The 14,952-nt window shown below is 39.8% G+C and overlaps 1 protein-coding gene across 1 annotated transcript in view; it reads left to right on the top strand.

The window, feature by feature from the left end:
* Window positions 1-14,952, top strand: part of PDXK (pyridoxal kinase) — a 43,326-nt gene that overhangs the window by 11,227 nt on the left and 17,147 nt on the right. The window contains exon 2 of the mRNA XM_059836381.1: window positions 8,255-8,309. Within this exon, the coding sequence (XP_059692364.1) occupies window positions 8,255-8,309 (55 nt within the window). The remainder of the gene's footprint in view (window positions 1-8,254; window positions 8,310-14,952) is intronic.

The following is a 14,952-nucleotide window of genomic DNA, read 5'->3' as shown; positions in this document are numbered from 1 at the left end:
GTTTGGAAATACAAAATGATCTGGAGGTCAGACTGTGGTGATCTTCTTGTGCTTTAGAACTTACATACCTTGATAAAGAGTGCAGCTACCTGAGAAATCCTTCAGTAGCACTAACTGCTTATTTTTACCAGGAGGATGAGTGCATACGCTAAAAGGTATGAGAGTAATATACCCTTTTAGAACTGGTTTAAAACAACATCCTAGTATCTGTCATGGTTCCTTGCTTCTCAGGCTCTCCAAAAGGACATGTTTTCTCTGCAGAGACAATCACTCTTAACTCAGGCAAGAGATTTTAGTGGCACGTAGGTCAAAGTCTGAGCCAGCTTGCAATAAAGACAAGCCTGACCATCGCTTCTAAGTGAAAGCAGTGAGATCTGCCTGGGCTTCATGACTTTGTGAATCATTCATGGGCATCACAATTTAGTCATCGAGTAGGAAAGCAGCTGAAATTAGTGGTTGTTTCTAAAAATGTACCTGCATGTTGATCTTGCCCAGTAAAGGAAAGCAAATCAGTAGCACAGTTGAGTGTCATCCCTGAATCCTTGATTCAAAATCCTGCACATAATTCACCATGCTGCCTTTTTAGGTTCTGTCTAGATGGTTTTGGCTCACTTGTCTACTCTGTGTTAACCTTCTTCTCACTATTCTTAGTATTTACTGCTACTTTGCGCTGATTGATCAGTCTGTTACAATCCGCTGGCACAAAGGACACGACATACCTGACTTGGAGGGTTCATCATTTGAATATTAATTGAAACAGAGTCATCCTTTTTCCATAAACTTTACTTACAAAGCAAGTATCTTGCTACAAAGCAGAAAAGTTGAAGGAAGTTAGGTGTTTTAATACAAGGCTGCATTTATTTTGATGCGATCTGGATGCATGAAAGTCAAATCCTCCTTTTTAAAGTGGAGTCTCAAGAGTTCTCTTCTCCTGGTTAGCAGGATCTTGTTCCTTCTTTCTTCTTAGCTAGCGCCCTTTTCCTGTCAAACCGCATTTCTCTTGGAGATAAACTCACCTTTTAGACATGTGAACAAACAAATTACATAGCAGTATTTTCACCTGTGGCACATTTGTAGCTCAAATCTGAATGTGAAGGTCTAATTATGTGTACAAGAAATTAGGTACCTTGTGTTTACAATAAAAGAATTTGCGTGAATGATTGGCTGAGCTTGATTTGCAACTTCAACATCTGGTATTTTCCGTGGGTATGGGTTTACAAACCATTTGGTTTATCTGCTCACTCAGGGAAATTGGTTTTGATGTGTTCTGGTATGGTAAAGCTAACATTTTCCAAAATTAAGAACTTTGAAGGAACTGGAGAGTTTGGATGGAGGTCTCGGCTTTGTTTCATGAAATATAGATAGCAACCTGTGCACATGTATCAGGGGACATAAATACTATGGAAGAAACATGTACGCAGTTTACAAAGTCTGTTTTTATGCAATCTTTTTTTTCTTTTCTTCCTCACACTGCTTTTTTTTTTTTCTTACTCTGCATTTCACTCATTGTTCCAGATTTTTCCTCTAACTTGAGCTGCAGTATTGCTTTGTGGTTTTAGTTTCAAACCTTAAAATGAAATGCTACCAGAGGCATAAAGCCAGCGCCCAAAGAGGGAAATATGTACCGACCATGTTGCAGAATAGAGAGGTATTTGTAATTGAATTTCTTTCTTGCAAAACTAGGTCATTGTTCTCTAAGGTTGTCTAAATTAAGTACAAACTCAAACATTCTAGTGAAATTGGTCCATTGATCATTTAACAGCAAAGAACATACTATCTTTACTGACAAAGCTGGCATAGTTAATTTTATCCTTATAACTAAAACTTTAGGATGGATAGCAAGTGATGATATTTTTGTGTAATTTTACACATGGAATTCTACAACGAGTAAAGCTGAGCTTTTTGTATGTAGCAGTATCATCGAATGAGGGAGTGACTCAGGCTGGAAGGGACCTCGGGAGGTCCCCAGTCCAGCCTCCTACTCAAAGCTGGGTCAGCTCTAAATTCAGACCAGGTTGCTCAGGGCTTTGTCCTCTTGGGTCTTGAAAACCTCCAAGGACAGCGATTCCACAACATCTCTCTCACTCCCCTCTAAACCTCTTTTTCTCTAAATATGTACATATAATGCATTGGAAATTGTTTTGTTTGTTTCTAATGTTTAGTACCCAGGAAAGCAATAAAATGTAGTTCAGTTCAGAAGTTAATGTAGTTGAAGTGACAGTTTTTCTCACACACTTCGGAGATTTGAGATATTTATATCTTTTTTTTATTTTTTTTTTTCCCAAGCTGAATACAAGCAAGGAAAAAGGAGAACTTCATGAGTACTATAAAATGTGTGATACTTTTGAAAATTTACTTTTTTTCCCTGCAGAAGCATAGTAAAAGCTGCAGTACAAATTTTAAACAGAAGCAGTTCAGTAACAGCTTTTCACATTTCTCTAAGCATTTCTCAGAGTAAATAATTAAACAAGAATTTATATTAATAGTTACTCTGAGGCAGAGCTAATCTTTGAAGTTAACAGTTTTCAGTATCAAGTGGTGTTAACAATCATATAACAAATAGGATTAGGAGGTAAAAATTAGTACTTTTATTTGTCTCCAGACCATTGGTACATAATGTAGATTACACAAATGTAAACAGAAAGCTTAGCAATCATTAAAACTGAATTTGAGATGTTGCATTTGCTTCAAAATCTTCCTGTTAATTTCTCTGTTGCTACACTCACAATTTTCCATGATGTGGAATAGTTTTCTTTCTCTTGTTGTTTTACAGTCCCCCCGCCTGTTACATAACAGGCACAATTTAGGCTGTCCTCTTGAAGGAAATGTATGTTTGTAATCTTTCATTTCTAACAATCTTAGGTACTCGTTCTTTGCGGTTAAGAAATAGCATGCTTCACTATATGTATGATTGAAATGTTTTCTGGAAGGAAGAGGAAGAGAGACTGTAAATTTTAAAGAAAGCTCTAATTCACACGTTAACACAGTGGCAAAGTCCAAAAGGTTGCATTTTCTGTCTGTCTAGGTCTTTAAGTTGTTCTACTAGTAAAACAATTGGTATTGGTAAAATTTGAAACCTGAAGGAGATCCATTTTTTGGCTTCTTATTTGTGGCTTGGTGGCTGGATATGTTTAAATTACTTCTGTGCTTTTAGAAAAAACTAGACTGTTGGTCCAGTTTTCCAAAAAGAGCCAACACCTTTAGAGGTTGTCCATGTATTTTGAAGTCTCTTCCTTTCTTGTGTGTTGATTTTTCACTTGAGCACTTGTTAGTTCAAAGATGGGCATTTTAATAGTCCTGTAGATTGCAGGGGTGATGCATTTTCTATTTGCAAAGCTGGGATAGCACTTTCTACACTGTGGGAAGAACTGGATGACATTTTTCCCTTTCCTTCAGTTATTTGTGAGGAAGAACTGAGCCCAATTTGATCTCATGCATAATGTTGGAGCGTGTGTTTCATGCTAGCTGTTTCTTCAAACTCATTCTGCTCCAGTGTGTGTATTTTGATTTGAACTTCCAAATACTTTTCTGAAATGCGTCATTCAGACCTGCCAGCCATGCCTTCCAAATACAAAGCTCTGGTTTTGATGTTTTGTTCTTAGAAATGTAACAGTTCTGCCTCCTTTGCTTAAAGATACTGAAAAAAAAAAATGTTGAAATCACCCATTTTTCTCTGAGCCTTCAATCGCAGTAAATGTCACAATGTGATGTGATATAGGCAACCTTAGGTTGGCTCTTAAGAACATTGTTTGACATGTGTTTAGACTGGAGGCTGAGAGATTTAGGATGAACTCAGTTATCTTTTTCCTTTGAAGAGCACTTAGCATCCTTACCCAAACTGGCTATGGGTTTAGATTTGCTCAGGATTTGCAGTTCTGTGGGCAAATGATATATATACAGAATGACAGCAGAGGGGGAGCACGGAAAATAGGAATTGTTCTCTGCTGGAGGGCCTGTAAAAGACCAGATCATCCAAAACAGGGGATAATGGTAATGTAGAAGATGTGTGTCCCTGGCAGCTGGAACCATGGACACTTGCAGAGTACCTGCCGTAACCCACATTTCAAGAGCCAGAGGCAGGAGTATCACCACAGGACCCTTTCTATAGGGAGCAGGGGAAGTAACACAGGTATAGACTATTTACAAGCTGGTATAGAGAACCAGTAAATTAAGCATTATTGTACATTTTTTAGTAAGCTCAGTCCTCGCACTAATCAAATAGGATCTGAGGGCATTAGTTCTGACATAGGCAAAATTCAAGTGGAGTGAGTTCCTTCAGTTTATTTACACAGAGGTTCAAGGAACACATACATGCATACACACAGAAAAATGAGTTTTAACACCCAAAGTTGGGTCGTTTTGCAAACGTAGCAGACTGATATGTAAAGAAATTCAGGAAGCGAAGGGAAAGTGGTGTGTCAGTGGGTATAAGGTGAAATTGTCAATATCTCAATAAAGGTTTTTGTCCCACGGGTGGACCTGACAAAGTGCTACTTGTGGCTTCTGCTGTATTTTTTGAGCAAAGCGTAGAGACAACTGCAGACTTCAGCGAACCATGATAAACCATTACCAGCTTGAATTTGTTCTCTGTGGACTGAACACCGCGAAACTCACTTTATATTTATTTACTGTTTCACATGCAGTCTTTAATGAATTACAACATTTTGTTTGCTCACAAAATAAGGAAAGGTGTTGAGGTGACAATTTAACTGGTGCATATATATATATATATATATATGTACTTCAGAAACATGGAGGGGTTTGTTTTTCTATGTAGAAAAAACATCAGTAACCAGAGTGGATTGATTTTAAATCCATGAATTAAAATAAGTTATTTAAATGTGTTTCATATCAACAAGCAAGAAACTTGATATAAATAATTGAGTTTAGTCCTGGTTTGAATTTGTACTTTCTAGTAATTTTCTGAAGGAAAGGTTGATTCTTACTGGTTTATGACATTGGAAAAATTGTTGATATCCAAGTAAATGCATAATTTCAGGTGATATTTGGGACTTTTGTGTGCAAATATAAGATAGACTTTTTTTTTTTAGTATGATTTATCTGATTCAATACGTTTGCTCTGATCGCAGTCTTCTAGGTCTGTACATACAAAAATAATATATTTCTAACTATGTAGTTAACTTTCACTTAAGATTTATTTAACCTCTGGTTTGGGTAGAAATTTTTAACTACATTGAAGAAAACCACAAAATCAGTCCTTTTGGTTAGCTCTGCCCAAGAAATTAAAAATAAGAGTATATATTAAAAAGACTCAATAAGGCATCTTTTGAATACAGCTCCCTTTGTAAGCAGGGAAAGTATTCATCATTCAGTGAATCAGAAACTGCTTCTGATATGTATGGTCCTTTAGATATGCAAGGATGATAGTTAACTAGTACTGTTTTTTAATCATTGGTTGAAGGAGGAAGCTAACATTTCCTTATCCACTGTAAATGATCAGGTTGTTAAAATGAACTACGCAAACCAAAATTAAGACACAGTTTTCTGTGTAACCATAGAAGAGATGATTGCTGTCAAAAGCTGCGTTTAGCACTTCAATATACCCTGTTTTCAGGTCATCTTCTGATGATTAAATTCCACGAGACTTTTCAATACAGTTTGCCTTCATAGCAAACACGTACTGGCTTAATATGACTTCAACATTCTTTTTGATTATTTTAATACTTTATACTAAGAAACATCTGTTTATACTATGCAACATAGTCAAAATCTGCTGATCTCATTCCAAAGGTAGTACTAATTAGGGGTTTTAATTGTACTTTGGTTTTTAAATGACACTTTATGTCTTTTAATTACTCTCTCTTGATAAGAATCTTTGTAAAAGGAAATTCCTTGAAGTAGAGCAACCATGGCGTGTTTTGAGGGTTGAATCGGAACTAGAGAATTGCGTAATTAGGTGTGTTAGGTTACAGTCATGTACATTTATTCAAAACAAAACTTGAGGGCAAATTAGAAACTGTGACGGAGTAGACTACTACCATTAAGTGATTGTTAGGGAGATGTTTAAAGGCTTTTTAGCCTGTTTTGCACTGATGAGAAAGCTCCTTTGCTGAATTTGAGCTGTCTGTGACTTTCCTTGACTGTTCAAAAAGCACTTTATTTAACTCTCTTTTACCAAGTGTACAGCTAAGCTCTTGGAGACAGCTAGGTGTCACGTTAGAGGTGGCCTCCCTTGTATTTTCCCTTCTGCTGGCTGAAGCAGATAAACTGGCCAAAACAAACCAAAAATCCCTAATCCTACAGAAAAGCTTGTTGAGAAATCAAATGATAGCTAGTGCTGGTGGAGACAATAAAGGACTGCTCTTTCTGGTGACCATCAGTTGGTACAGTGCTTATCCTTATTAGAAAACAGCCCTCCCTACAAGCAGTTGTGCATGCTCTTCTTCCCTGAAGCACTAGGTCTAAACCTGATTAGCTAGTAAATCATAGTAAGCGTGTTCTGTAGTGTCAGGTGTTTAATAGTTGGAGACATGTGAGCTAAACATTGCACAGAACTGGATTAATTCACAATTGTTGCCAAGATGTTTGAAGGAAATTAGAACTTCTTGGGTCTGTTCATTGCAGGGAGGGGAGTTGAATATGGGACGACAGTCTCGTTAGAAGCACTATTCTCATTTATTTCTTTGAAGAACATGTGCAAACATGTTCTTCACCTTGAGGATAAGGTCATAATAGTATTGCTGTGTTCTCACCCCTTTCATTCCTGGGTCGAAAAAAAAATAAAAAAATCCACCCAGGTGAAACAAGAAACTGGGGTGAGAGTAGAAGCTGCGGTTAATTTTAACTTGATCAGGCTGAAACAACACACCATTCTGTCTATCATTAATGTAAGATTACTTTGCTTTCTGGTTAGGAATTAAGAAACCAGTATTATATATTGAAAGAAGAGACTGGTTCTGCAAAGACCTGTGTGGACTCTGAGCTGTAAAACGGCAGAAATGCAGTGCCTGCAGGCAGAAGGAAATACCCGTCGCAGCACGTACCTCCATCTTGTAATGGCCCAGGGTTTGAAATAAGGGGCTTATCACTTCAACGGCTTTCATGTGCGAGAGAAAATACGTGCACAGGGAAAACCTAATGTCTGGCACCATACACCCAGAGATTTTTCAGTATGTATGAACGGGCTGCCTTCGTGATGAAAAGGGAGAGGCCTGCATCTCAGTGAAAAATGTGACTGGCAAAAGCTTCATTTGTTCACTTCCCCCTCCCCAGCAAATTGCCTGAAAGTGTATCATAAACAGCGATGCATCATTACTGTTATCTCCCAGTATGACTCACTGAGCCATATATAGCAGCTCATCTTTTGAGGAGAATTCTTACTCAGAGCAAGTAGGACGTGGAAACAAATATTAAATGTCAGACTGTTATGTCACTGTAGCATTAGAATTTATTTCGTGGCAAATAAAAATGTCTAAAAATGGCTTGAACAGCAATGCCTGTCTGTATTAAGCAGGTATTGTCAGGTTAAAAATCCTCATTAGTTTTCTCCTGATTCAATGTTCTTATTTTCATAACATTTATCTCTTTTGGGGCAGTAAGAATGTGTTTGTTGATTGCACTAGAAAATTCTTGGGTATTTCAATATTTGGATTGCTGGTAATGCAAAGTAGCAGGTGGCTTTTGCAGCATACTTTAGGCTTTTTTTACTTTGTGTTTTTAAGAGCTCTCTCCCTTTGATTGCCTGATCATGCTCCAAATTAATTATCTGTGATTTCTTTCTATTCTTTTTTAGTTTTAAAGAAACTGCTTGTGAAATCCAAGTATGGCTCATAACGTTGATCCCTTTTAAGGTTCTCTTGTCCTCCCTTTAGAAAGATTGCCTTTCTGCAATACTAACAGCATCTTCCTTCCATATTTTGCATTAATTTAGTACCTTGAAATTTAGACTGCTTTTCTTGCAAAGAAAGACTAGCCAAGGCTTTCTTCAGGGATTCAGTGATTGCTGCTGGACCAGTCTCTCTGCCCTTATCCTCAGATGACCTCTAGCCTGAGGATCCAGAGCACTGTTTTTGTGGTTGCCAGTGTCACTTTTGTTCCATGTCTACTGCTGTAGTAAAGTACTGCATTGTTTCTTTATGTTGCATGTATGTTTACTCAGCTTTCACTTTAAAACAGTGCTCAAGATTTTTAAAAATGCACGGGGAAATAAGAATTCTTTCTTGTGTTTTGTGATACTGGTAACATATTGACAAAGCTGTGTTAGTAAAAGAAGTATTCCTGTGTTCTGTTACAGGTTTTGGGATTTGAAGTTGATACAGTGAACTCTGTCCAGTTTTCAAACCACACAGGTAAAATTTTACATGCATCTTCAGAAACCACTCCACAGTCACTCAGATCTACTCAACATGTGGCTCACCTCATCACATGACATTGGAAAGGAGATCGGTCTTATGTTTTCCCTCACATTTTCAGGATGTATGACAGAAATGTAATTTTATGTTTTGGTTCAAGTCTCACAGAAGTCTGGATTTGGGATTAGGACATGATATAATGTGGTAATGTCCTGTTCTGCTACTTCAGGGTGTGAGTTTCTTTTGTTAGGCAATAATTAACTCAGACAGTGAAATAACACAAATATGACCATCTACGCAGGCAGGCCTGTGAATGGGAGAGTCTTCAGTACTGTTTTCTGTGCAGTATGTCCGTGTGACACTCATAATAATATTACCAACCCAAACATCAGAAGAATACTGAGCTAGACGTAATGTTTCATCTCTTTATGTGCGCACCCGGAAGGCTAGCAATTATCCTAAAGTTACATTCTGGAGGGAGGAAGGGGGTGGGATATTAATACATTTAGGTTCTAAGCCTGAACATGATGCACTCTCATCGTACTTTCAGACTTCTTAACGCTCACAGTGCTAGAGGACTTTATTTTTCAAAAGAAAGGTGAAATTTATGTTTATTTTAGCAATATCTTTCACCCATAAAGGAGCTCCAAGTGACTTGCTATTTTTGAATCAGTAGAGACACATCTACTGTCGTGGTGGTGGCAGGTTGTTTGAGGGGAGATCTACTCTAAGGGTGTCTTAAAACACAAGGAAAAAATTGTGACTTTAACATCTTGTAAAAGAGCAAAAATTGTTTCTGACCAAAAAAAAGACAAAAGTTGAGATACTTTCCTAGTATCTCCCAGCTACAGCTCTATTAATAAGCTGCTAAATTTTTGGAACGGAGAGCAGACCAGGAAGCCTCTGTCTTCTCTTACTGTGTTGAGCTCCATGCAGTTTTCAAAAGGTTGTAAGATGTTCCTATCACAGAAGGAATTTAGTGTCACCCTGGGAAGAAGAAGTTAATGTTTCAAGGGTAGCTAGAAAGCCGTCTCTGTTTGAAGAAAGGCACGAAAGAAGTAATAATTAAACAAGGGGTGGGGGTCTTTCCTGGCTTGGGAAAAAGCTGCTTATTCTGCTTGTACCCTTTGGCACAGTACAAAGGTTCTCTCATGTTTTTAAGAGATGTTTAGATGTGACTTATATTTCTTTAATGTGTTTACTTTTGGAGTTTGGAATTTTTCGTTGTTTTGTTTTTGACTAGGTAAAACTCTTGTAATCCTCCAAAAATGAAGCAATTTTTTTACGTGAAATAACTCAGTGCTCAAAATGGATGAGCACCTGTTGTTTGTTGGCTTTCAGTTTCAAGACTAAATCAGCTTTATAGGGCATTAAAAGAGCTTAATAGAGTTTTTGTTGGACCATAAACTGAATGTTTTATGAAGGTAGGAAAATTACATTACCAACAGGATGACCAGATCCTTAAAACAGAAGAGAGGAAAAGAGGAAAGAATTTTTTTTTTTTAAATAGTATCACAGCTGGAGAAAGGTTACCAGTGCTTCATTGAAGGTTTGGCAGACAATGAAGATAGTAGAAGGAACAACAAATTAGTGATTCCCCCCCACCCCAAGGCCTAAACGAACATCCCAAACCAAAAATGTCTCAAAGATCACAAGTCTTTAAAATGTTTGGAACTTTTATTTTATCTCCTGGTGTTTAGGAGTCACATTATCAAGTTTTTTCCGTAATCTTGATTGTCTTAGTAAATGTGTTAAGAAATCCCAAAGATGGGTGCACAGCCTCATGACTTTGGGAAGCAGAGCTTTCAGAAAAAAAACCATGATACAGTAAGTGTTTGGAGATTGTATTTAGAAGTATTGGTTATTTGACTGAAAGAGGAAGGAATGGAAAAGAAAGGAAGGGCACATATTCCCTTTTATGACAGGTCTGGTTTTCTAACACTGCAGTTTATCCATTAAATCCTTTCTGCCCTTTCTTCAATCAAAAGGTAGTTTCTAAGCCCAGTGGCTTTGCACCTCTTCTTTGAGAGACGCCTGTAGAAACATGTGGTGTCCTCATACGAAGACTTTTCCAAGTTTGAACATTTACACATTCCTACACACAAACTTGCACTAGTACCTGCAAATCAATGTACATGCAGTCTGTGCCACTGCAGGGATTATGAACAGAGACTGCTGTGCTGGGCTGTGGCTTGTGTCTGGAGCAGTGCTGCAATACACAGGAATTGTGTGCTGGATGACCTGGTGAAGATAACCTAGTTTTTCTAGAAGAAAAATCCTGCCTGTTCAGGACGCTGCTTGAGAGGGTCCCTTGGGAGACAGTCCTGAAGGGCAAAGGGGTCCAGCAAGGCTGGACCTTCTTCAAGAAGGAAATCTTGAAGGCACAGGAGCAGGCAGTCCCTATGTGCCGTAAGAAGAGCTGTCGGGGAAGACGACCGGCCTGGCTGAACAAGAAGCTTTTGCTGGGACTCAGGGAAAAAAGGAGAATTTATCACTGTTGGAAGAAGGGGCAGGCAACTGAAGAAGAATACAAGGACCTTTTTAGGTCATGCAGAGAGGGAATTAGAAAGGCAAAAGCCCAGCTAGAGCTCAACCTGGCCACGGTCATTAAGGGATAACAAAAAATGCTTCTATAAATACATTAACAACAAAAAGAGAGCCAAGGAGAATCTCCATCCTTTACTGGATGTGGGAGGGAACATTGTCACCAAGGATGAGGAAAAGGCTGAGGTATTTAATGCCTTCTTTGCCTCAGTCTTTAACAGCCACACCAGGTATCCTCAGGGTATTCAGTCCCCTGAGCTGGAAGACAAGGATGGAGAGCAAAATAAACCCCATGATCCAGGAGGAAGCAGTTAATGACCTGCTATGCTACCTGGACACCCACAAGTCTATGGGGCCTGATGGCATCCACCCAAGGGTGCTGAGGGAGCTGGCGGAGGAGCTTGCCAAGCCGCTCTCCATCATTTTTCAACAGTCCTGGTTAACGGGGGAGGTCCCACACGACTGGAGGAATGCCAACGTGACGCCCCTCTACAAGAAGGGCCGGAAGGAGGATCCAGGGAACTACAGGCCTGTCAGCCTGACCTCGGTGCCGGGGAAGATTATGGAGAGGTTCGTCTTGAGGGTGCTCACAGGGCGCGTGCAGGACAACCAAGGGATCAGGCCCAGCCAGCACGGGTTCATGAAGGGCAGGTTCTGCTTGACCAACCTGATCTCCTTCTATGACCAGGTGACCCACTGAGTGGATGAGGGAAAGGCTGTGGATGTTGTCTACCTGGACTTTAGTAAAGCCTTTGACACTGTCTCCCACAGTATTCTCCTGGAGAAGCTGGCGGCTTGTGGCTTAGACAGGTACACTCTTCGCTGGGTAAAAAATTGGCTGGATGGCCGAGCCCAGAGAGTTGTGGTGAATGGAGTGAAATCCAGTTGGTGGTCGGTCACAAGCGGAGTCCCCCAGGGCTCAGTTCTGGGGCTGGTCTTGTTTAATATATTTGTCAATGATCTGGACGAGGGGATTGAGTGCACCCTCAGCAAGTTTGCAGATGACACCAAGTTGGGTGGGAGTGTTGATCTGCTTGAGGGTAGGAAGGCTCTGCAGAGGGATCTGGACAGGCTGGATCGATGGGCCGAGGCCAACTGTATGCGGTTCAACAAGGCCAAGTGTCGGGTCCTGCACTTGGGTCACAACAACCCCATGCAACGCTACAGGACTGGGGACGAGTGGCTGGAAAGCTGCTCTGCGGAAAAGGACCTGGGGGTGTTGATCGACAGCCGGCTGAATATGAGCCAGCAGTGTGCCCAGGTGGCCAAGAAGGCCAACGGCATCCTGGCCTGTATCAGAAATAGTGTGGCCAGCAGGAGTAGGGAGGTGATCGTGCCCCTGTACTCGGTGCTGGTGAGGCCGCATCTCGAATACTGTGTTCAGTTTTGGGCCCCTCACTACAAGAAGGACACTGAGGTGCTGGAGCGTGTCCAGAGAAGGGCGACAAAGCTGGTGAAGGGTCTGGAGCACAAGTCTTATGAGGAGCGGCTGAGGGAGCTGGGGTTGTTCAGTCTGGAGAAGAGGAGGCTGAGGGGAGACCTCATCACTCTCTACAACTACCTGAAAGGAGGTTGCAGAGAGGTGGGTGTTGGCCTCTTCTCCCAAGTGACAAGTGACAGGAGAAGAGGCAATGGCCTCAAGTTGTGCCAGGGGAGGTTCAGGCTGGATATTAGGAAAAATTTCTTTCCTGAGAGAGTGGTCAAGCATTGGACCAGACTGCCCAGGGAGGTGGTGGAGTCACCATCCCTGGAGGTGTTCAAGGAACGTGTGGACATGGCATTGTGGGACATGGTTTAATGGGCATGGTGGTGTTTGTTGGTTGATGGTTGGACTTGATGATCTTACAGGTCTTTTCGAACCTTTGTGATTCTGTGAACAAGATCTTACGAGAACCCTTTCTGTGATCATCATTAAAGCTGAAGGGCAAATTTTTGCTTCAAAATCTGTGAACTCCAGTTTCTAAAAGAATGTGACATACCAGAGGGGGCACAGGTAGAAAAGGGTGTGAGGTTTTGGACATGGCATTCTTTCTTTCCCCATCCCTGCCTTTAAACGTGGTCTTGTCAGTAAAGATGCAACACAGAGAGAATTTATGACTAACAGGCTTTCTTTGGTGAATCATTATTGCTTTTTTTTGCCCTGTCTTTAAATTAGTAAGTTAACACAGGCCTATTTCTGCTGACTCCTGCTCAGAAAATTCAGCTTTCTTTAGTCTCTGATAATCCTGAAATTTGGAAAATGTGCTTTAAATTAGTCCCCCTGGGAGAACAGTTTGTCATGTTGCTTGGTGAGGAACTTTTATGATTAGAGTGACTCACCCTTGAATGGCATCATGCTTCATGTACAAATAAAAGAAGCGGTCATACAATGTATAAAGATTCTGTGCTTTTTATTCTATTTTACTGTATTGTTTGCAGAAGCATCTCGTTATCTGATGTGCAAAAATAAAATTCTAGATTTTTTTTTTTGTTATTGTTGATTTTTTGGGGTGCATTTTTAATTCTTCAGTGATTTGCATTTTTGTTTTTAATTCATAAGTTAATGGTAAGCATATACGGTGCTTTGTCATCCAGATCCTACCTTTCAAACTGCTCCAGAACAAATAGCCTGGTTTTTTTTCTGTTCCCTTTCTTTTCTTTTTATTTTTAAGCAAAGCACTTTTGGACTTCCACTAAGTGGGTGTGTAGTGTGTGGTTGGGTTGGCTGGTAGGTCTAATACAGGAGAAATTATAATTATGTCTCGTTGATGTGATTCTGCAGTCTACCACCCATATGCAGTCATTCACACCTGTGCAGTGTGGGACAAAAAGAAAAGAGCTCCACTTGTGCCTAACATTGGTAGTATTTTACTCCTACACGGACCAGCTGCAAAAAATCCAATGGAGAAATTGGTTTTGTTGAAGGCCTCCGGGTAGCTGAAGATTAAGTCATGTGTTTAAACCAGGTTGTCTGCCAGAGTTTGCATGTGAATTTTGTGGCACAGCTGGGCCCAGATTGCCTGCCCATCATGTGCCTTAAACACTAGATCTTTCTTCCTTTTTCCCATGTAAAATACTTGGTTACTGAAGCCACTTGGAATAGTTATGCAGGGAGCACCACAGGAGGAACTCAAACCTCAGAACAGAATGTTCTTGATTGGAAAACAAAGAAATCTTACATGCCTTGCTATACTTAAATTGTAGCTTGTTTTTTGTCTGGGTTTTTTTTTTTTCCTTCTAGTATGCCTGGGTTTTTTTATTCTTTTCTTTTTTCCTTGTTTTTGAAAGTAATTAAGAGGTTTATAAATACATTGCAAAGGAGGAAAAAAAAAGTACCAGTGGAGGTTAAGGCAAGAAAGAAAAGTATGTAAATTCATCTTGGGTGCAGTATTAGCTGCCTCTCTTGGTTGTGGTTTTGGATTTTTTTTTTGCATGAACAAAGAGATTTCCTTGGAGACTAATGAATACGTTTATCATTTTAGAGAGGTAAGTGACAAGAGGCATCATATCTTACCTGTTTTTCATTCCCTTGTCTGCTCAAAAGCAAATCCATAACATTTAATTGCAATAAAAGGCCATAACAGGTAAGCAGAATGGGTATAAAGTTGTTTAAATGTTTATGTTCATGTATGCGTTTAAAATTGTTACTAATCTGGGAGAAGAATGCAGTCAGTTTGAGCCAAGTGCAGTTTTGGAGAGCTGTGTCATGATTTGCAGTGTTCTGTCTGCTCTCTCAGTCCAGTACTGAGGGGAATTACTTGGTGGTTTTGTAACCAAAACAAGAAAGACTAAGTTTCCTTCCTCTGTGGAAGATACAAGCCAACATATCACCTTAATATCCAAGATAAAAGAGTAATAATTTGATCCAGCTGCTATGCGTAACCAGCTCTGTAGTCTCCAAATGGGATGCAGTTGTTTTGCCAAGTACAAACTTGAAACTCATTCTTCAGTTTTCTTGGCTGTAATAATTGTATATTGTGTGCAAATAGCCAGGTACTGTGAGACTTTGAACTTCTGCATTGTTGAGTGCCACAATGGAAATACTACTGCATAGTAGGAATTATAGTAAGTGGACAGTTAAACAGAAGATTTTAAGTTTTCTCTTGCTGTTTTTCAG

The sequence above is a fragment of the Gavia stellata genome, chromosome 1 (assembly GCF_030936135.1).
Source record: "Gavia stellata isolate bGavSte3 chromosome 1, bGavSte3.hap2, whole genome shotgun sequence".
Classification (NCBI taxonomy): Eukaryota; Metazoa; Chordata; class Aves; order Gaviiformes; family Gaviidae; genus Gavia; species Gavia stellata.
This window is presented reverse-complemented; position numbering and strand designations above follow the sequence as displayed.